Source organism: Melospiza melodia, chromosome 6 (genome assembly GCF_035770615.1).
Source record: "Melospiza melodia melodia isolate bMelMel2 chromosome 6, bMelMel2.pri, whole genome shotgun sequence".
Lineage (NCBI taxonomy): Eukaryota > Metazoa > Chordata > Aves > Passeriformes > Passerellidae > Melospiza > Melospiza melodia.
Genome location: NC_086199.1, coordinates 7659521 through 7682680, shown reverse-complemented (window position 1 = coordinate 7682680; position 23160 = coordinate 7659521). Strand labels below are relative to the sequence as shown.

Below are 23160 nucleotides of genomic sequence, written 5' to 3'. Positions count from 1 at the left end.
CTCCAGCCAAACTCTATGATTAGTTTTCATCCCTTAACCTTTCTAGTTACTCAAGGCATGAATATGGAATGAATTTATGGCATTCCTATCCCTTAATGAAATGCAAAGATCCTGCAGGAAAAAGCACGCACAGAGATTCTGGAGTGAGACACGCACACGCAGTACTCTGAGTACACTGTGAGTGACATACAGAGCCAAGTAAGAAAATCCTGTCATCTGTAATTCACACCCAAGACTCCAGGTATCAGAAAACTGCACTCAAAGCAGCTGGTGGTCTTGCATTACCGTGCTGGCTGCAGCAAGCTCTTCACATCTCATTAACGGCGTAATGAAGGCTCAATCAGGGATCCAGCCTATCAACCCTGCCAAGCACAGGCACACACAGGCCAGAGGAGAAAGATCAGCTTGTACCAAGGTTTTTATTGTTTAGATCTTGGAATTGGGAAAGAGCTAGTGCTGCCACAGAAAATGTTTTCCAGTGAGCAAACGGAATATGGAGACAAAGATCAAACCCTCAAAGAAGGGAAGGCTGTGCACAAGGAAGGTGGCACCAAGCAGGTCATTGCCACAGGAGGGGCACAAAACCACTGAAGCAATGGGGGTGGCTGAAGCCAGAGGCCAGAAGAGCAATCAGGATGGGGACACGCACGCTTGCACTGATGGCCAAGTGTCCCGTCAGTATTAGCACTAAACTCAGCAGCTTTATTTCTCATGTATGCAGCAATTATTTGTAGTAGGGCTTCCTAATGTTCTCTCCACTGATTAGATTATAGAATCAAAGAATAACAGGTTGGAAGAGATATTAAGGATCATCTGGGCCAACTTTTCATAGTCTACACAGGATGGCCCAGCACTCTGTCCAGGAAAATTTTATCAGTGTCCTATTTTGGAGCATCCATCATTTCCCTGGGGAGATTAATCCAAAGGATGATCTCACCATGAAAAAATTTTCTCTTCTGTCCAATCAAAATCTCACCCATTATCTCTTGTCTTTTCCATTTGACTTCTTGCACAAAATGAATCTCCATGCTCTCTGTAGCCACCCTTTAAATACTGGAACATGGTGGTAAGCCTCCCCTAACACTTCTGTTCTCAAGACTGAACAATTGTAACAATTGAACAACCTTTTGTATGTAACATACACATTTATACATTTCCAAACAGTTGGCACTGATGTGTTCAAACAAAATCCAAGGAAGAAAAGATGCTGGAAGAAGAAATCAGTACAAAGAGGGATCCAACACCCAACCACTGATGGAGCAACAACAGCACCAGCATCCTGCAATCCATGCTGGGGTCCCAGGTGGGTCAACAATGCTCCTTGGCACCTGCCTGCAGACCCTCAAGCATCCTTCCATAGCAGCTCAGACCCTGCCAGAAATGTCACATTTCTGCCATCTCCCCTGCCTACGGTGCTGCTGGCACTGGTCATCTGCTGCTGCCAAAAAAAGGAGGAGGACAGAACACACATGTGTTGTTCTTGCTGTGTAAGGGAGCTGAATCTGCTCACAGAAGGACTGGTGAAACCCCAAGGCCAGGAATGAAGTATGAGGCGGGAGCTGCTGGGATGAAATGCAAAAGACAAGAGGAGCATGAGCCCATCCCCAGCTCATATCAGATCACCTTTAGCCATTTTTCACATCCTCCTTGAGCAAGAAGCTGAACAGAGGGACAAGGACCACAATCAATGAGAACTGCCTGCATGGGGCCTTTAACACCCCCAGAAATCAATGGAAAATCTTTCAGCCCCAGCCCTGCCAGATCATGCTTGCAGCAGTAACAGAGGCATAAACATGAACAGCAATAAATGAGCAAACTGCTAATTGTGAAGCTTTCCCATGTCTTCTCTGTAAGCAGGAGTGAGTGCAGGGTGCCTGAGCAGCACAAGATGGTACTTGCACAGGGATTGCTCACTGCTCCAGCTGCCTGCTTTCATGGGGACGTGCAGGAGCACGTTACCACCCACTGCACACACTTCACCTGAAATTGCTGCCCTGGATGATTGCATGTGAATTTTCACTCAAAACAAAACATAAATCAGGTCTCAAACCTTACCTAGATTATGAAGGGGAAGTTATAGAAAGTCATTTGGTAATTTACACCCTGTATTTTACCTTTATCTCTGCTATTATCAGACCTTCCCCACATTTTTATTCGTGTGGCAAGAGATGAACTGGCAGCGTACAAGGTGACAGCCAGCAAACAGCAAAATGACAGAAACACCAAGAAAGATGATAAAATATTTGAAATGGTATAAAAGATGCATAAAATAAATTGCAGTGAGAAATTTCACAGTAAAGGATGTTATTTCTTGAGAACAAACTCTATGATACTGACTGTGATAGTCTCCTAAAAGAAATGGTGCATTTTTTTTTGAGGAACTAAGAATCAGAAAGAGTATGTAGAGTGTGGAGAGGACACTGGGATGCTGCATGGCCAGGAAAATGGACAGACTGATGTACCTGGTCTCCATCTCTGAAACTGAGATCTCACCATAAAGCACTTTTATCATGAAGAATAAGAGGAAAAATAGTTTGCAAAGACTCAAACACTTTTCAGCTAAAGTCTCTGCAAATTAATACACTTGTAGGAAAAAGCAGTCAAATGCAGTGTTTATTCTAAGCACTTTAGTGCCTCAGACTCATTAACCTGGTACCTTACATGCTGTCTTTGTAATGCAAATTTGTTAAAATACTGTGCTTTTCATAAAACATTCATACAGACAAGCTCACACTGCACAAATACCAATTGTAAGTGAAGCAAAAATACACTTACTTTTCCCTAATATTTCAGCTCTGCACCTAAGTCTTATCCACATAAGCAGTTTGTGAGAAACCTGCTGCTGCTGCCACTGTAGCACAAAGGTGGAAGATTTCCCAAAGCAGCTGATGTAGGCAATTATAAACTGAATTACCACATGCCAAAGCCAAATGAAAAGACTTTGTAGAAGGTACCTGCAGCAGAAGTTTTTTGAGGAAGAGAGATCATTACAGAGAGGAGGCAAGATACCCTGCACTTAGGGAGGCCAAACATTGCACACACTGCACCTGTTTGCTCCTATTTAGGAGCCACCTGCCCTGTCTGCAGCACATCACCACAAGAGTTTGCTGGGCACCCTCAGCATGCAGCACCACAAGAGTTTGCTGGGCACCCTCAGCATGCAGCACCACAAGAGTTTGCTGGGCACCCTCAGCATGCAGCACCAGGCCTGCTGCTTCCAGCTGCTGAACTGGCTGGACAGGATTCACCCATCCACCAACACAGGGAGCCCAACAGGAGATACAAAATCATCTCCATGAGGGCTCCAGCCAGCCTGACCCACGCAGTGAGAGATGACTCAGGGCTGCAGAGGGCTAAGGGAGGGAAAGGTTCCTGATTTACAACTTTCACAGCTGTGGAGAAGGAACAAAACATCACCTTCAGGGTTCAGTGCTATGACAGCACTCTCCTTCCTGCAGTGGACATGGATCTTGGAACATGAACTACCACAGCAAAGCCATGGCCAGCTGTAATTCACAATACAAACTGCACTAAACCAAATTCAAATACACAGGATAAATGCAGGAAATTTTGTGAGCTTTTCCTCCTCCCTCCACATTTACAACTACTTTTGTTTCAAGACAATCTATAACTGTGCTATCTCAACTTAAACTCTGAGCAACTGCTCTCATCCTGTACTTGGTTTTGAAAACTGTCATTTCTTTTTCAGGCCTGAAAAGGGGCCCACAAACCTGGAAAACAGATACTGTAACAATTGGTCTGACAGAAGAAAATACAACCTTCCCAGACTTCCCAGAGCTATGAGGCAGAACTCAACAACACTGCCTGAGGTGTCAGAATCATCCACACTGGTTTTCATCAGGTTCAGAGCTATGACACCAAGGTAGCCAACATGAGGCATCCTAACAAGAGGTTTTCTTTATTCTGCATAATAACAAGCCAACTGCAAGCCAGGTGTAGCTCCCAGCCTGTCTGCTAGACCTGGTTCCCACTCACCCAAAACACAAGGCTCCATAACTGCTCCTGAGCACAGATGACTTCCCAAAGGAAACCAGGTCCTCAGGGGGATGATGCACACACCACTGGGATGCACCCACAGCACACAGGCACCACATGGCAAGGGCCTGGAGACTGGGAACTGCACCCAGACTGACTACCCTGCAGTACAGGCATAACCAAAGTGAATTGCACTTAACACAGAACTTCTAAATTGTTAAAATAAATTAGCAGAGTCACAAAACCAAACCAAAACAACAAAGAAATGCATCCAAAACTCCCTCAAACACCCTCCTCACCACCTAAAGAAAAACTCCAAATCCAGCAAAGATTGGGGCAGGATCTATAATCAAAATGAAAACAAAACAGTAATTTTGCATATGTGCTTCATAACATGTTAAGAAAATAAGTACTTGTTCAAACACCTGCAATGATTTCTCAGATGCAGGAGAAGAGAGTGAACATACTGAAACCTGCTTGGTTTCGAAATTCAGTTCATTTGGCACATCCTCCACTTTTGCAAGAAAACAAACAGCAAAGGCAGACAAGCCATGGCATGAGCAGCCCTGCTCTCTCCTGCCCACCTGCCTGCAGCCCAGCTCACAGGAACCTCCCTGGCTGCACCAGCTTAGCTCCATCCTCACACCCATTCCTCAGCCTGCCCATTAAAATGGTCAATAGCAATGCCAGCTGAGAAATGTCCATCACTGGGATCTCCTTTTTACAGGTCACTGGCCAAGCAGACAACAACAGCTCCTAGCCATGACTGACCTCTCTGCGACACGAACCGCTGATTTCCAGGAGAGAGGGAAACTATGAGCCATCCCTTTTCTTCATCGTAATTAAAACAAAACCAAAGCCACTCAACTGTTTCTATATGAATTTGTTTGTACAAAATAAAAATGTGCAATCATCCTACTGTGCTCCTGGAGACTGAACACTAAAGTAATAAGAATCTGAATGTGTTCAGTTCATCTACTGTTGAACAGAAATCAGCATCACAACAGTTTGGGTAACGAAATGTTCTGCTGCACAGATCTCCAAGTAAGCTGACAAAACAGATTCAGATGGGTGTGTCTTATGATGGAAAAATTAATTGTGATAAAGAATAAAATGCCCCTTAGATATGTTGTTTTCAGAGTCATTAAGATGCAAAAGGAATTTAAAAAAAATGCTGTCTCCCTAAAGTTCAAGCACATGTAAGAAAAAGCAAACAAACCTGCCTGCTTCACTGACTGTTTGCAATACTGGTTCTGGCAAAACTGGCTTCTTTAGTTGATCAGTCCTGCTCCCACTGTGCTATACAGAGCTGTATGATGCAAATAGATCTGTGGGTTTTAAGAAAAATGGAGCAAAACCAGCAAATACACATTGAAGTTCATATCAAAGAAAAAAGCATAACACCAGTTATTTCCTCTTGCAAACATTTTAAATGTTTGCCATTTGCAGAGACTCTCAATCAGAGACAGACTGCATCATGTTTGGCTCCAGTAAAATGTCTCCTGAGAAAGTCTGTCTTGATCTAAGATTCTCATACTTGGGTTTTAATTTCCAGTCATATTTACAGGAATCTGCTTCCTCCAATTTCCTAATTGAGAGTTCATGGCTTGAAATATGCCCATCAGCTATCACAGGACTGCAAATCAACTGTCAGCTTAACCAAGAGATACACATTCTCAGGCTTCAGAAAATAATTAGGCACCCCAGATTTTCCTGCAGCTTCCAGAAGAGCAGATGTCAGCAACATCAGCAACCAAGACCACTGGTCCCATCCAGCCTCGCAGCTCCTGTACTCTGACATCTCAGTGATTCACAGAATTGCTACCACAGTGACCAACGGGATACATGGAAATGACACAACAAACCCACAGCTGGCTGCCTGTGTCCAGTTTCTGCTCTGAGCTGACCTCCTACTCACCAGGCTCTTGGTCCTTTGTGGATATGCACTCTTTGATGGACTCTGTTATGCCAAGACTAGCAGCAGTGGGCAGTGGGCCAAGCAAGGATTCCAGTGCAGGGGGTCTCACAAGAGTTTCACTTCCATTTCTGCATTCCCCATCTTCAATTCTTTTACTTCTATCCTTCTCATTAAGTTCATCATAAAAGTCCTTGTTTAAGTGATTAGCAGCTGCTTCTAGCTCCTCATCTTCTGCCTCCTCCTCTCCAAATATGCTAGAGGCATTATCTTCTATAGAATCTGTAAGGGGAAGAAACCCAACAGATCACTGCATACCATCTGTTACAGAAACTAAACAAATAGAGAAAGAATAAAGAAATAAAGAATAAAAATCTTTAGAGGAAATCTGTAAAAGAAATACACAATATTTTACTTCAGTGTATGAATACATGGAGTTTCCAGATGCTCTTCAAATTCATTACCTTGACTATTAAAATGTATTTTTGTGACTACAGTCACTATTTAAAATAGAAAGCATCATCTTATCATATTAGGTAAAAGGGCTTTGCGAAGAAGTCAGCTATTTCCTGGTATAATTACAAATTAAAAATAGCCAGTTAAACCAGCACAAAGCCCTTCCATATGGGAAGTCGACTGGGGAATTTGGCGACAGAAGGGTCTAGAAACCGCTGCACTTTCAGTGATAAAAAGAAACATTCCCAGGTGCCAGTGCCAAGCTTATACTGCCCATGAAAGAAAAACAACTGAAATCATTAATGAACTATCCCTGCAATGAACAATGTGGTTGTTTTGAGGACTGATTTATGAACCACCTATTTGGCAGAGAGAACCCACATGTAGGAGATCTTGTACTATGCAAGATATATATGATCACATTTATCACCATAACATTCATTCACTCCAGACTGACAGATCTGAGCTCAATACTATTTAAGGAGTCATAAGACTTTATAGACTTACCATCTTTAGTGAAATTTGCAAATACACCTTTTGCTTTCGGTCTGCTGTTTTCTAATTCACTCTCTATTTCATCTTGGTAGCTCGATATTTCTCCTGTGGTGTTGAAATAAAAATAAAACTCAGCGATCATCGATGCAATATTGAAGAAATGAGTGATATGTTACACTAAACACAACTCATACCTTCAAAATCCTCCAGCTTTTTTGATAATGCCTTTTCAAGCTGAAATGACAACAGAGAAAATAAACATGAAATTACTAAAAAAATATGCACAATTTTAAACTGTTTGTGAGCTGCACACAGAGAATGGCAGGGTATTTCAAAAGCATAAGGAGGTTTTGAATCACCACTGAAATTACTTTGTAGTGTCAGACAGGCATGACAGACAGGTCTCAAAACACTGACCAATTTCAAAATGTTATCTCCCCCATCTTCATACTTCAAAAAGAGCCTCCAGTCTGGCAAGCTGTAAATAAAAGGCCTCATTCTCCATCAGTCAGACCCTGAGACTGTGCCTGTAGATGTGAGAAGTGCAAGGACAGGGCTGAGACTGGAGTGCCCACACCAGACAGAGCACACTGGGGATGGCAGAGTGAAGCTCTGACCTAGCTGGCTCTTGAGAACATCACTAACACCCCTACAGACCTTAAATTATAGCATAGTTACAGCAAGCAAAAACCCTAACAAACCAATAATATAGGAATTTACTAGGGCACCAGTAAAATCTTCTCCTCTGCTGCCAGCTTTAGTTCATGATTTGTAAAGAAATTAAGGCACATGAGAACTAATCTCTGTGGAAGTGGGTGCTGTACCATACACACCCATCAGCAGTCTCATTAAAGCAAATGGGTTATTGTTTTCATATCTATTTAAAAACAGTTCTCTGTAATGGCACCTCTCCTAACCACATGTATCACCTTAAAAACAGTGCATGGTTTCTAATCCCATGATATTTTTAATTGGGAAACTATTCCTTTGCCAATAAACAAAAAATATCTTCAGTTAATGGGTACCATATGCACTAATGCTCATCCCTCTCTCAAAAACCTCAAAATAAATGTACTGAATCTTACCAAGGGCTGCTCAGTTAGGATTTGGCATTAACTAAATTCAAAAGGGAATGCACAGAGGGAGGAGAGAGGAAAGAACCACAGAGAGCATTCAATTCAGAATTTACCTGCTGTATCTTCAATTTTTTTTGACCAGCTGTAAACGAAGGAGGATCACATTCTTCCTCCAAGTCAATCTTCATAAACTCATCTATGGTCAGCTGACTGGTTGGTGTATCTTGAAACTCTGTCAACCTACCAAAGCATACAGCACATGACCAAAACATCTATAAGAACTCCTTTGAAAGGAACAAAATTTGCAAACTGCCAAGCTATGGAATAAACATGTCACCCTTAGCAGCTCTGGCTCAAACACAGAATACATTAAAACTGAAGTGCTACTAATTGTTTCATCTGCTGCAAAGAAAGTATCTTTTCATATCCCAAATTAGCTTTTGATTTATTAGAGTATGTAACATACTTTTTTTTTGATGAACAAAGACAAACTAAGACAAGAAACGCAGCTCATTCCTCCCCTCTCGTTGCTTTTGTTATCAACAGCAACAACAAAATGGATTCACCAAATAAAATATCTGTCATCCTGGTTTAGGAGTTTCTCAAAAATCTTGCTGATATGTCATCATGATTAATTTACACAAAGCAAACGTTAAAGTAACATCTCTTCAACATCTCTAGCAAGCTGGAAGAGAGACAAGAAATAATCTTCCCAGGACACACAGAAGCAGTGGTAAAATAAATTGATCATTTGCACATCACACAGATTAAATAGATTGATGAACATAATTTGACAATAATAAACTTTGGATTTGTTTAATTGTTTGCATTTTTAAAGTTCCTACCTATGTGAGAGATCAGACTGGCTCCATGGGCAATTGCCATGAAAGCAGATGAATCCTTCACAGGAATTCAATGTTAAATAAGACCACGTGGTCATAACTTAATCCACAAATACCAGCATTTTATACAGGTGGCTGAGAATAAGCACATCCATTTTACAGATGGAGAAAATGAGACAAAAGGTTAAGTACAAAGCCAGGTCAGGAAACGTCTGGCAGAATGCTTCTCTGACAGAAAGTGCCCTTTTAATAATATCAACATTTTCCATGGGAAAATGGCAATGATGGGTCTGCAGCTGCTTCACTGGAATATTCCCATCTTTCAGAGGAAGCAGAGCTGACAACAGCTTCCATCTGCAAAGACAGGGAACTAAAAATGGTGATTCAGTGCTCTCAGCACAGGACTTTTCTGCGTTTCTCCCCCCCTAAAAGCAGTTGTGGTTTTCTCCTCAGTTCTCTCCTCTACCTCTGGTTGCAATAAAAGTCTCTCTGAAGAGGGAATTTTCTCTAGGACAGAAATTCAGTTTCTAGCCAACACCAGGGTCAAAGCCAGGAGCACAGGGCCACACTCTCCTACTATATCCTCATCAGTCTCTGTGTTTCTTCCTTTATAAAGTGAGGAGCAGGACAAGACAGCCCATAAGGAGGGGTGTAGGCAGGCTGCAACTGCAGGACACTTTGCCTGGAGACATCCCACTCCTGCAGCAGGGGCCAGAGGCCACAGGCAGCATCTCATGTCATGAAACGCACAGACAGAGCCAGGCACCTCTGTGTGACTCCAACAGCAGGCAGCACACCAAGCCCATGCATGGCTACACCAGCCAGAGTTAGTGCTGCTGAGGAGAAGAAAGCCTCTGAAAACCAGACTTGCTTTTGGAATTCAAGCATCTCCACAAAGCCCCAAATTAGCCATGTACTTAGGAGTGACTGACAGCCCAAACCCTTCCCTCAGAGTACCAGGGACCAGCTCCCTCCTCCTCTCTTTCAGATCAAATTGGAAAGGAGAGGAGGATGCTGTTGGCAGCAGCAGCACCCAGCTTTTAATTAAAAGACTAGAAATCTTTCTTGGCGTTAACGGGCTTCCAGCATGCATTACCCACCTTCCAGGAGGGAGCCACATCTATCAGGTTAGAGGGAAAACCTGGCTAGGGCACTGTTATTATTATTATTATTTAAATTCAGGATTCACTTAATGCCAAACCCATGTATCATTTGAGGAGCATGGATCTTCCCAGTCACAATCATTAAAGAACAGCCATCCATCTCTCCACAAATGAATCATGTACTCTCAGGCAGCCCCACTTCAGCATGACTCTTCCTCCCAACTAGCCTCACCTTATTAAAATACTCTCCTCCCAGTGTTAAAAGCCAAGGTGCACTTTGGCAAAAACACACAGTTTATTTATCCAACACTTGCTCTGAGTCTGAGATGAGCTGCCAGGGCCCCACCAAAGCAGCACCACCTCTGAGCGTGCCGAGCAGGCAGGAAAACAACAGGAACAAAACTCATGAAGCCAGGCTGGGGACAGGATGACCATGCTGGGTGTCAGTCAGCACCTAAGGCCTGCAGACACCTTGGGCTCTTGTCTGTCCCTCTGCTGCCCACAGTGTCCCCTGACTCATGTCACGTACCCTGCACCCATCAGATGTCAGGTCTGGGGTGAGGCAGCGAGTCAGAGCTGGCACGAGCTCCAGCCCAAGCCCAGCCCCACACCAGGCAGGACGGGTCTCTCCCAACACCTTCAGTGTGGCTGCTCTAGGACAGGGCAGAGCTACACCATGGTTACTGCCAGGGAGCTCAAACTCACAGCACAGCAAGGTTCAGCCATCTGACCAGGCCACCAGCACCCAGCCCCACGCCCCTGCCTGTGACCGTGTTCACAGGGGTCCAAGGATGAGGGAAGAGACAAGAATGTTGACTCCATGTTTCAGAAGATTTATTATTTTATGATATATATTATATTAAAACTATACTAAAAGAATAGAAGAAAGGATTTCATCAGAAGGCTAGCTAAGAATAGAAAAAGAAAGAATGAATAACAAAGGCTTGTGTCTTGGACAGAGAGTCTAAGCCAGCTGACTGTGACTGGCCACTAATTAGAAACAACTCTATGAGACCAACCACAGATTCACCTGTTGCATTCCACAGCAGCAGATAACCATTGTTGAAGCCTCTCAGCTTCTCAGGAGGAAAAATCCTAAGGAAAGGATTTTTCATGAAAGATGTCTGTGACACCTGCCCTCTGTCCTTTCCTCAGTCCTGATCCAAGCCAAGCAGGGCAGGGCTGACCACCCCACGGGGAGGACTGCCAGCATCACAGTTTAAGCACAGGCTGGTGGTGATGATGCCAATTTAGAGCAGAATGTTATTTTTTCACTTCTCTCAAGTCCTGCCCCCAAGGCTCTAACCCCTCTCCCAAAATGAGGAACCATCCCTGATGGTCAGGATCCCAGCTTGAGCACCATCTCTGTGGGAGAGCAAGCTGCACACTCAGCATTTTCTCCTTTAACTTGATATAAATAAATACCTGTGTTTGCCAACCACTCGCCTGCCTCAACATTTTACATTGGCTGATATCCTGTCTACATATTTTTAAACATTCTTTAATTTTATCCACTGTTTGGACACATGCCACCAAGGCAACAAACTGATGCTGCAGCAGTCTGCACCACATGAAACAAAGCAACATTAGTTTGGCAGTTAAGAAAAACTGACACAACCTTAATTATAAACACAATCATTTCAGGGGCAAGGGAGTGGCTTCATGCAAAAAAAAATAGCTACAGGCTATTTTTTAAGGCCCACATAAAAATGCTATATCCAAGTTCATTTTTCACTTTTGTTAACCTAAAAAAATCTAATAAGAGTTGCCACTTTAAGTTATGCACAGACAGAGGGAAAATAAACAGATATACAAATTAAAATATTATTTCCTTGGCACAAATTCAAAAAGGCTTTAAAAACCGAAATTTGGCAGACAAGGATTTTCTATTTATAGTCAAAGCAGAGGCAACCACTAAAGCTCAGGCTAAGATTCAACTTCCAGTATAAATCGTTCTCTTACAGTTTCTCACAGCAAACTCTTTCAAGAAAATTCCTTTGGGAGAAAAGTTTTTCCAGAGCCTAGTGTCATCTGCCTCTAACCCAACCCTTTTTTACAAAGAAAAATTTCCACAGTTGTTGTTTCATCCATTTACAGACAAAACCACACCTCTGCTCTTGATAAAGCACTTTTGTGCACAAACCAGCAAACCGATTCTATTCACACTTAATTTAACTCCCAATAAGGGAAAATGGGTCAATCATTATGAAGTTACATGCAATGTCCTTTTTACTTTGTTTTGTTCCAGGGATACCCTCCAGTGGAGACTCTTGAATCCAGTCTGCAGTGATGGAAAAAACAAGATTTACGTGTGCAGCTAAGGGCTCAGGTTCAGTGTTTAATTCTGCAGCAGTGGGGTGTGACAACGAACACAAAAGAACAAGGACTTCTGGACTCCAACTCACAAATCCTTCAGGAGCCCAAGTTCAAAGCCCAAGAGGGACTCCTAAGCAGAGACTATTCAGGAACAGCCACGGTGTCCTTCTGCCCCTACACAATCGGCATCCAGCTCTAGAAAGAGGCAGCATGAGCAGAACTATCTCCATGCAGAAGGGCAAACAAATTACAGCTGCAGAGAGATGTTTTGTTAAAGAAAGAACATGAGGTTTAGCCTAAGCCATCAGCCTTTAAGCTACCTGTTGTGAGAGGTCTTTTTAAAGTACTTCAAGTATTTTATCAGTGGATTAGAAAAATAATAAACTGAATGTGCCACGCTGTTAGCAGAAATATATGAAAAAGAATCTTCATTGCAAGATAAACTGGTGCTAGCAACTAAACTCCCCTGAGTTTTCCCAAATTAACAATATAATTAAAACCATAAGTAATAACTTACATGATATCTATATAATCTTAACTGTGGTATCAACTACAAACATTCTGGTAATAGATCAGCTGATTTGACACCTCAGACAATTCCAGACTCTGGAAAAGTAAGGGATTTACTTTTGTGTCTTAGTGAAGAACCAGAATACTGCAGAACATCCCACTGTTTTAATTTAACCCTCCTCAGTGCCTCCTGCCACTCCAAACCTGTGCACTCAAGGCAGAGAAGCTCAGAATTCACGCTGGTGTTCAAACCATCACTATTTCTATACCACAAATCCAACAGTCTGTTGCATCATCCTTCTCTCCTTATTTTTTTCCAAGCCATACAATGTTTACACATGAACTATTTATGGAAGTATGTAAACACATACCCTAAAAGTGATACTTAATATAGAACATATATCTGAAATAGTTATTAAATGCTTCCTACGTGACATAATGAAAAGTTTGCCAGCAGCCACCAGTAAGTAAATAAATAGAAATCTCCTGATACGAAACATTGTACATATATAAAATTTTACATGTATTTGCAGTAATATAAAAGGTAGTTTTAAGCCTGCATGAATGAGTATCTCATTACTAAAGGTAAGGACAAAATCAGAGGTGATCCAGTTGCTGTGGTTTTACAAGTTACAACTTATCACCTGAGCTGTGCTAAATTATTCTGTCTGTTCCCAGCCAAATGCAACTGTTAAAGAGAAATATTCTCCCTTTACACATCTTCCAACATTAATACTCATCACCTCTTTTTGCAATGGACTAAGAGCATAGACACACAAATTTAGTTCCAATTAATAGGTGACTAGTAATTTATGGAACTCTCTGATGTTTCTCTAAGTATTAAGAACAGGCACCTCTAAAGATTGTACTAAATAAAGCACCCTTTAGAATTAGTTCCTGTTACTTGCTCACACTAACACAGAGATTTAAAACTGTCACAAATTCATTAGCATAAATTTTAAAGCCCTCATTCTACAAATGCTTACACAGAGAGTTAACTTGCATTAACACTTGTGACCCTCTATCAGCCACTGGATAATCCCACCAGCACCTCCCTGGCCATCCCAGAATTCTGTCAGTCTAAACCACCTGACAATTTTTGTTCTTTTTTCCCCTCTGATTCAAATGCTCACACCATGCTAATGAAACAAAATGTGTTAGCATTCCTTAAAATTCTGCTTCATTAGAATGGTTCCTTTACTGTGGTCTGTCAAAAGCACTCTATGATCTCCTGGAAAAGAAAAATAGAGCAGTTTCATTTCTCAACAGCCACTCAGATGAAGAAAGTCAAACACAGGAAAACTATTTACAAGATCTAAGCCTGAGTTAGTGCAAACAAGTTACTGATTGTTTCAAAAGTAAGAGTCACCAAATAATTTTGAAATTATGTCTGTAAGTATGATGTATTAAAATATATTAGGAATCTAATTAATGTATTAACTTGCTAACTGTATAGAAGCTGCACTTATAAAAAGGAACATTGCCTGTGAAATTGGATTCCTCAGAAATAAAAGCTTTTTTTTTTATTAAACCAGACCATCCAACTTACAAAGGTATGCAGTATCAGCCCACACGGATCAAGTTGTATTTTACTCACCATACTAGAAAGGTTTCTGAAATCATCTGTAAGCCACTTGAACTGACTGAACTGGAGACATGAGATATTTCTCAATTTAGCTTATGGCAGCCAGGAATGGAGCAGCTCAGTTGCTGAGCTGAGATCAGAGCAGACACCACCACCAGGTCCTTTACATGAAATAAATTTCCTGGTGTTCTAAAAGCTTCTCTCCACATCACACTTCAAGCAAGAGCCCTTACATGACTCTGACATTCTGAGCATCCCCAGCCCCTCCATGCTGGAACATCTCAGGTGGCCAAGCTCTCCCTGACTCACTGGATACCCTCCACAGAATTTCAGCATGGCTGTACTTGGATCACAGCCTAACACTGACTCCTACACACCTTTCCCTTCAGCCCTGGCCTTGACAGGGCTTTGGTGTTTTGAGTAACAACCTCACAGCCACCTCACAGCTGCCCATGTCCCTGTTACCTTCCCTTCTCATCCTGACTCTTGTATGGCTCCTCTCTTTGCCTTCTCTCTCAGGCATGCATCTGTCCAGACTGAGACAGACACGAGGTTGATGCCAGCCACATATTACAGTTAAAAAATTTTAAAATTTAAATTTAAATTTAAAAATTAAAAAAAAGAAAAAGAAAAAGAAAAGCTGCAGGCAGTACATTCATAACACTTATCTCTACGCACAGATCATTAATTTTTCCAGAAAATGATCACCTCAGTCATTGAAAGAGCTGTAACAGGGTCCCCAGGATATAAGCAAAGGACCCCATTTATGAAAGTCCCTGCAGCATCTACAACTGGTAAGTGAAGCTCCTTTCTAACAAGTCTTGTCTTCCTTCCCAAAACACTATGAGGTTGTGAGAAGAAAACAATCACCCCAAAACCAAGCAATTTAAACCCATTCTGGCTTTTCATTCCAATTTCTTCTAAATGAAGCTTTACTGCTTCTGAAGTTCATCACAAATAAGTTTTTTAGCAGACAGTACTTCATGGAACTGAGAAGAAGTATTTTTTATGCAAAAAGCAGATCAATTTAAAGATAAAGTGAGCAAGTCAAAGCAGCAAAATACAAATGTTAAAATAAGCCAATTTTTTTTTAATTCTATGGAAGAAGTGCCTAAGGTCTTTAAACAGGCATAAGGACTGCACAGTATTAGATAATGCACAATGGACAAATATCACAAAAATTACTTTTACTGAGGGTAACACAAAATGTAGAACACAGAGAAGGCATGCAAGAGGTGAATAAAAAGATGAAGGGGTAAAGTATTTAAAGGTTAAAAATGCAGAGGCAAAGACAGGTGCATTGAACACAGCCACAAATGTGAGAACTCAACTAAATAAAAGGACTGGGTTTATTAAAAGTTAATTTCTGCTACCTCCACGGATGATTACATAGAAAATAACAATTTGACTAATTAGCTAATATTTGTACAGTACTTTGAATATATGAAGTGATATATAAGTTAATATAATTTCAATTAGACTGGAAATGAGATAGAATTATCAGTGCATTTATTAATATTTAATAAGTTCGCTTTCAACAACAGCAACAAGCTTTACATTTTAATTGTGTGCTTCAAAACTTAAAGCCAGAAGGCCCACCAAAGTGACTTCAAAGTTTTGTCTACCAGTATTACCAAAAACCCACTCACATTAAAATAAACAAGCCCTGCTTTTTAACCAAACTGATGCCCAGATTAAGAACTCTTGGCTGGAGGATGAGTGACAGCACACACGGGCGACACTTTGTCACTTTTTCCTTCCAAAACAGACTCCCCTTATGACCAGGTCATGAATTTTTATGACCTGGAGATACCTCACATTTTTGTGAACCTCCTCTAGAGCTACTCCTCCATCTCAGAGCAGAGAAAGAGGACACAGCATCCAGGCAGGAGGGCTTGGTGCTCTCCAGCTGATGGACAATGGGGTGAACTAATCCAGTCCCACCAGCTGCACTGCCAGGACCAGAAACAGGGCCCTGCTCAGGGAAGAGGCACCACCCCTTGCTGAGGGTCTTCCCCAAACATTCCCAGGAATTCCCAATCAGGATTTCTTAAAGAGCATCATTCCTGCATCCTCATCCACACACTCCTGTCCCTCCCAGGCAAGCACACACCATGTGGGCCCTTCCCTTGAAGATTTCTGCCATGGGCACCAAAGCAAACCCAGCTTCCAAAGGTCTGTGCTTCCCCAGGAAGGCAGCTGGGAGCTGAATCAAACCACACAGCAGAACCTGCAGGCTGGAAGTGTCAGCATTATCTGGACTCATGTTGGGTTTCACTTCTGGAGCTGTCAGGGCAAAGCCATCAGCAGTGAGCACAGCATCCAACACCTTCATAAAACACAGCAGCTACTCTTTACCAACCTGAGTAACTATAATTAAAAGGAAATAAAACTGCACATCAAACTGAGAAGCAAAGGAATTTTTAAGAATGTGAAATAAGTTCTTATTCATTTAGACAAATTCTATTTGATGGCATTTTGAAAGGAATTCTTGAAAGATGAGGAAAAAAAGTAGAGTGCAGAAAGAGTTATTCAAAGGTATTTTTTTTATTTGCCTTCGTTAAATACTATATAACGTGCTCTTATTTGAAAAACATCAATCAAATTTATAGATTCGTGATAAATAGTTGTAATTATAGCTGCCTGAAAATAATTCAGCTGTCACGTTTACCCTGTCAAAGTAAATAAGGCTGTCATTTTAGTTGATGTGTGTGACTTGAGTAAACATTTCAAAGCATGAATTTTGAAGTAAGATTTTCTCGCTTGAAACAATTGCTCAAATTAATTTCCCTTCCAACTCTAATTTATTATGCTTATTTTCTTAGTAAGTACAAACTCTTGAGCTATTTAACCAAAGCATCTTGGAGTAGATTGTGGTGCATAACTCATTAATCATACAAAATGCACAACTGAAACACATGACCTTTTGGCCAGAGAAAAAAAGGTGGCATTGGTACTGCTCCATCCTTATGGTTGTAGTACCTGGAAGCATTTAAAACACTTTAAATTTAATCTCTATACCACCCATGCATAGCTGGAAAATAGCATCATTCCTGTTCCATCAGTGAAGATCTGGGAGAAAAACATTTTCCACAATTAATAAGTCATTATTTTTAACAAGTATTATGCTCAGTTGGATGTGCTTAAGCTGATCCCAGCAAGGTGAAGAGTGACACTAAGGAAGCTTTGTAAAGGCAGACCTTGGGGGAACAAATATCAGAATATATTGGTGACAGAAGAATTTCCAGCTGTGGACAACAGAAATCATGGCATTTCTGTTAGGTCATTTTTAACTCAGCCTATGGGGAAAGAGTTGTATGATGTTACAACATTTCAAAAGTAAAATGACAGAAACTGGGTATCCGCTTGCATCATTAAACTATGGAAAATATTACTTGATCTTCAAAAAATACACACACAAAAGGTACTTGAAAAATTCCCACTTTCAGAGGATCCTTCACTGAACTTATCATTAGATTCACTGCGCTGCCTTCTATTTGTTAGCAATGCAACACTGCCAAAAATGAACACTTCAGCAAAATATTTTGAAAAGTTCTGTTCAATAACAGCTTAAAGACAAGACTTCTCATCACTTGGCCTCTGGATTAATGAAAAAAAAATCTCACAGTAGACTGTCAGCTTTGAGAATCAATAAATTATTTTTTCTGAGGACATGACAATACTGTTAATATTACTGACACAGCATTATTTTGCCTTCAAGTCTTCACCTGTTAAATAGGCACAGTGCTCCTTACCATCTTTGCTGAGCATTTGAGGCTTTACATAAGAGGCAAGGTGTTAGTACTTTAAAATGACCGGCTAAAACATACACTCATTTGATTCACGGCACTTACAAAAATAACCTGGTTTTCTCCAATATACATTTATTTTAGACTATATCACTGTTCAATACTGTAAACCAAAGATAAAAGCAACAAGACTGCACTGACCTTTTCCTCAATGTGGACTCACAAACCTTCACCACCCTGATGACCTCTTTAACAGTCCGTCGGAAATCATGCATTCTTGCTGCCACTAGCAGAGCTGGAGAACAACCAGGGAAAGTTAATATCGAAAAGAGGGAAATTTCCTGAAGAAAAGCAGGAAACAGTCAGATAACTATACCCTGTCTTTGTCCCTGCCTTCAGCTAAGGAGCTGTAAATGTCTATGCTCAGCTGTGTCCCTGAATACTGGTGATGGACCTGACTTCACAAAATTTGCTTTCTACCCACTAAGTTGAATGCAAGTTGCACCCTGGAAAATTCTGCGCTTTAACATTTGGGAAACCATGGTTATCTACAGCATAAGAATATTTCAATGATCACTTATTTTCAGCTACCATCTTTTCAGCAAGACTCACTGAATTCTGTCCCAAATAAAAAGATCTCCAGAGAAACACTGAACGTGCCTAAGCTTGGTCTCCTCATTGCTACTAGTAGTGACTAGATAGTCACTACTATCCCTGTCTTGCTGGTGCCCAAGTGCTCTCCTGCAAGACCCTCTAAATGCCAGATAACCAGTTGCATTTACATGGTGTCTTGATTCAGAGCACCAGCTCTGTTTTGAAGCACCACCCCCACTCATCATACGGCAGCTCACTGCACAGAGCAGTTTTAAACATTAAAAAGTGGTTTTTTATAGAGGAAACTAAACCAGAGCTCCACTTGTGGTACCATGTTTAAAGTGCTCCTAACAGGAACATCAGGGCTGAACTAACAATTGGTCATTTGAGCTATGTGTGGCACAGACTTAATTTTAAGCCAGGGAACCAAACTAAACCCAGTCCCCAGTCCAACATGTGAGCTGCAGATTGCATGGATGGATAGAGGGGGCTCAGCACCACCTGCTTCCATCTATTGATCCATGTCTGTAGAATTAAATTACTTGCTCGTGTGGACACAGCCCATGTAGCACATCAAAGAGCAGACTGCTCTCCCATAGCCTATATTCAAATTTTTAGCAATGTGCAACAATCAAGTACTATTAACAAAAAGGGGCTAGAAATATCAAAAAATTGCACAGTCCTAGGTTCTCAAAGGTTTGAGCAAACTTCTCATTCATGCATAAACATGTAAGAACTTTCAAGTAAAATAAAGTGCATACATGAACTCTGTGACTACCTACACTCCTCATTACTCTGACCCCACTGGCTACTGTCTTTTAACCTGGCCCTCCCAAACCCATAGGTTTTATGCAAGCATCATGACAGCGATGGATCTTGGAAAAAGATGAAGAAAGAGAGAAAAATAGTTTCACAAAACAGGTCAAAGAGGGCACTTCTTGCATAAGACTCTGTGTAAAGACACAAATCAAAGTGCTTGTACTAATGGTGTCTTTTTAGCTGACAAAAAAAACCTTTTAGCAGCTAGAGCCTGCAGAGTGGGGGCAAGAAAAGCACCAGAATGGAGCTTAAAAAAAAAATTCAAGCCGCAAGCTACAAAGGGTCTGAGATACTGTAGGAGCAAGGGCAAAAATGGAGTTATAGTTTCAGAAACTATTTCCATGAAGACCTATATAATCTGTAGATGCCTGACAGAACAAAACCCTTAGAAGTGGTGGGTATTGGTGGATATCACCAGTGAGAAGGGGGAAGGGACACGGCCAGGCTGGGACGTACCGGCCCCGCAGAGCCCCGAGGGCCGGCGCCCCGTGTGCATCCAGTCCCTCTTCATCCTCTGCAGCAGCCTCAGAGCCGTCATGGACACCTCGTGGTTCTTATCCCCGAACTCCAGCATGTGTGCAAAACGGGGAATGTACAAACACGGATCTGCAACACAAAGTAACACAGTTATGCCAAACCCTAACGTGGATTTAGGAAACGCAGCGCAGCGAGGCTGCCGGGCTGGTCTGGCTTCACCTCAGCAAACACAGACGCTGCTGCTTGGCAGATCCTCTACCACTATACTTCAGAAGCACTTTTTTAGATAACCTAAAACAAAATAATTTCTTGCTCTCTAGACAGGAGATCTTTAAAGCACTACACAAACATTCCTACAGGTGTTTCAGCATCCAAGGCTGACACGCTGACTGTGACATGTGAGCAGTGTCACTGGTATCAGGGAAACCACATCCAAAGTGAAACATTTACAAAAGCTTTTGCAGAATGAGGACACAATTTAGGCCCAAAACTTCTAACATCTCTCCCAAAACTTTCAACATCTCTCAAAAAGTAACAAGGTAACTTGCATGTTTCATCTCAAACCAACTAAGCTTGAAAAAAAATCATTTGCTTTAAATCCTCCCTAACAAAAATCTAGTTACCTTCCAAGATAATTCTTCTCAGACTCACATTCCAAGAATACAAAACACTTTATTACAGACACTAAGACAGACTTCCATCAGCATAAAGTGCTGGAACCCAATTAACATCATTAGCACTATGACAATTTACATCAGCCACAGATCTGCCTCCAGATGTATAAACTTATTTCAAGCGTTGGTGTTAACAGCTTCAAACTAACCAAAATATGTCAGTACAGATTGTGCTCTGCCTAAACCAATTTATAATTTATCAAACAATCTTTTAAAAGCTACACTTAACACATGTTTACTCTTAGTTGAGATATCAATTTCTCATTTCCTGCCAGCCTTTTATCACTTGACCGAAAATCCATGACGTACGGTAAATTGTTAACTATTAGTCTCAACTCAATTTCCTCTGCTGATCCCCTACTTGGGCACTTAAACCTATAAAGATGAAAATTCAGCTCAAAATACTGTAGAAATCTTAGGGATTTACAACTAATCAAAGCAGTTTCATTTAGCACCAAGTCCTAACAATGATGCCCTGTTGCTATCCATAATTACCAAGATCACACCGTAGGTGATAATGCCTGTCAGCCCTGCAGAAGCATTTAAATGAAAGCACTTATAAAGCAAGAACTTCCAACCTCAAATTCCCTCAAAACTGAAGAAATTCCAGGCTGCAAACATGACCCAAACATGACTTGAAAAATCAAAGATTTAGGAGAACTTTATCAAGCCCCATGATTCTAAGGACAGGTGTTCTGCACTTCCAAGTATGACTTTATGAAGCTCTAGAGAAATGACATATTTCAAATTCAACAACAAAAACCCCAACCTTTCAGAAGCCACAGCCTGGGGTTCAACATACATTTAAACTTTGCTCTTGGTACTACAGGAACATGTAGCAATGCCTGGTTTGCTCTTCCATCTCTTCTTATCCAGAGAGTGCCCAGCTTCAGCTCCTGCAGCTGCCAGAATGGAGCAGACAGTACCCTGGCCACATATTACTTTAAATATAATCACTTATTTCCATCCCCACACTAGGTTGAGAATTACAAGGGTAAGGAATTCCAACATCAGTTCAAAGGGTGATAACTGACTATCTCCTCTGGGTCTGGCCCTTATTTTTGCCAAAGCCAGTGGCAAGAGCTGTACCCATGGTATCTTAGTATCTATCACCAGCTTCAAAAGGTGTTTCTTTATTTCTCCATTCATTCTTTCAACCCAGCCCGAGCTCTGGGGGTGCCAGGGGATATGGAGGTTCCATTGTATTCCTAAAGCAGTCATCACCCTTTGAAGGGTCTTTCCTGTAAAATGAGTTCCCCTATCTGAGTCTATTGCTTCCACAGTACCATATCTTGGAATTATTTGTTCCAAAAACACTTCAATAACTAATCCTGAAGTTGCTGAAAGAGTTGGAAATGCTTCTGGCCACCCTGTTAGCTGACATACTACTACCAGAAGATACTTAAACCTTACCACTTGGGGTATTTTGGTAAAATCTACCTGGCATCTTTGGAAGGGACGTACAGCCCAAGACCTCCCTCCCCTGACAATTTTCTTTGTAACCCTGTTATTAGTTTTAGCACAAATCATGTAACCTTCAATAGCTCACTTTGAAGAGGTACAACAATTACACTTACCATTGGTAGGGGCACTCTCTAGAAATTGAACTGAATTAATAACAGTAATACACAGTGCAAACAAATAGGCTCACCTTCAGGAAAATCCCCTTTTCAAATATCACTCCTCAATCAATCTATTATTTGAATGGAGTCAAACTTCACAGGACCAAACTTTGGCCAGTTTAAGAATAATACCAACTGGACCAGAATTACTTCCATTCTATTCACCACATACCTCACCAGATTGGGAGGAGCAACTCTCAGCTCTGTCTCTGGAGCTGAGTTTCAGAGCTGAATTTCGGGAGCATTTACACATTTGCATTGTAGCTATTCAGACATTTGTACTGGCATTCATGCCCACAGGTCATTTGACAAAACGTTGCACATCGTTAATTTGAATTCTGAAGCTACCAAACAGTCAGAAAATGAATACGTGGGTGGGTTTTAAATAGCAAGCCTCAAAGAAACCAAAAAAAGTAGGACAGTGAATATATAAGTCAGAGACCAAGCCCGGGTTAGCATATACAGGCCCTGCATGGAGGTAAATATTTGAAAATAAGTAAATAACTGTTAGAAGCTGCAAACCCCAAACACATTGCTTCGTTCCAGGGGCACCAAACCAGCATGGATGCACCTGCCTGCAGGAGGGTCCCCTTTGAGTTTGGGCGACCTCTGGGGATGCAACTCCATACATGCGAGCAAGTTACAATCAGGCAAAACCCTGTTGGTTTTCCTCAAAGGGGATGTTGGGGGCCATGGAGCAGATCACAAGAAAAACATTATTTCATGTTTTAAGCAAGGGGCATGTGTTCTGCTCAAGACTTTCTCTTCTTTCCTGATCCCAATTCTGACTTGGACTTTTGGAAGAACTTTGATGCCACACAGTCACTACGAGGGATGTAAGAACAATTTCGAGTTGTGCTCCGAAGAGTGCTCCCCACCGAAAGCGGCGAGCGCCGATCCCGCGGCAGGTCTCCCCCAGGGAACGGGCACA

The 23160-nt window shown here is 41.5% G+C and overlaps 1 protein-coding gene across 1 annotated transcript in view; it reads right to left on the bottom strand.

Moving 5' to 3' along the window:
* The window catches only part of BRF1 (BRF1 RNA polymerase III transcription initiation factor subunit), a 173215-nt gene that overhangs the window by 66530 nt on the left and 83525 nt on the right, over positions 1 to 23160 (bottom strand). Inside the window, exons 6-11 of the mRNA XM_063159797.1 lie at positions 19913 to 20062; positions 18245 to 18338; positions 8052 to 8178; positions 7057 to 7096; positions 6875 to 6967; positions 5915 to 6193 (exon numbers count right to left, since the gene is read on the bottom strand). Of these exons, the coding sequence (XP_063015867.1) occupies positions 5915 to 6193; positions 6875 to 6967; positions 7057 to 7096; positions 8052 to 8178; positions 18245 to 18338; positions 19913 to 20062 (783 nt within the window). The remainder of the gene's footprint in view (positions 1 to 5914; positions 6194 to 6874; positions 6968 to 7056; positions 7097 to 8051; positions 8179 to 18244; positions 18339 to 19912; positions 20063 to 23160) is intronic.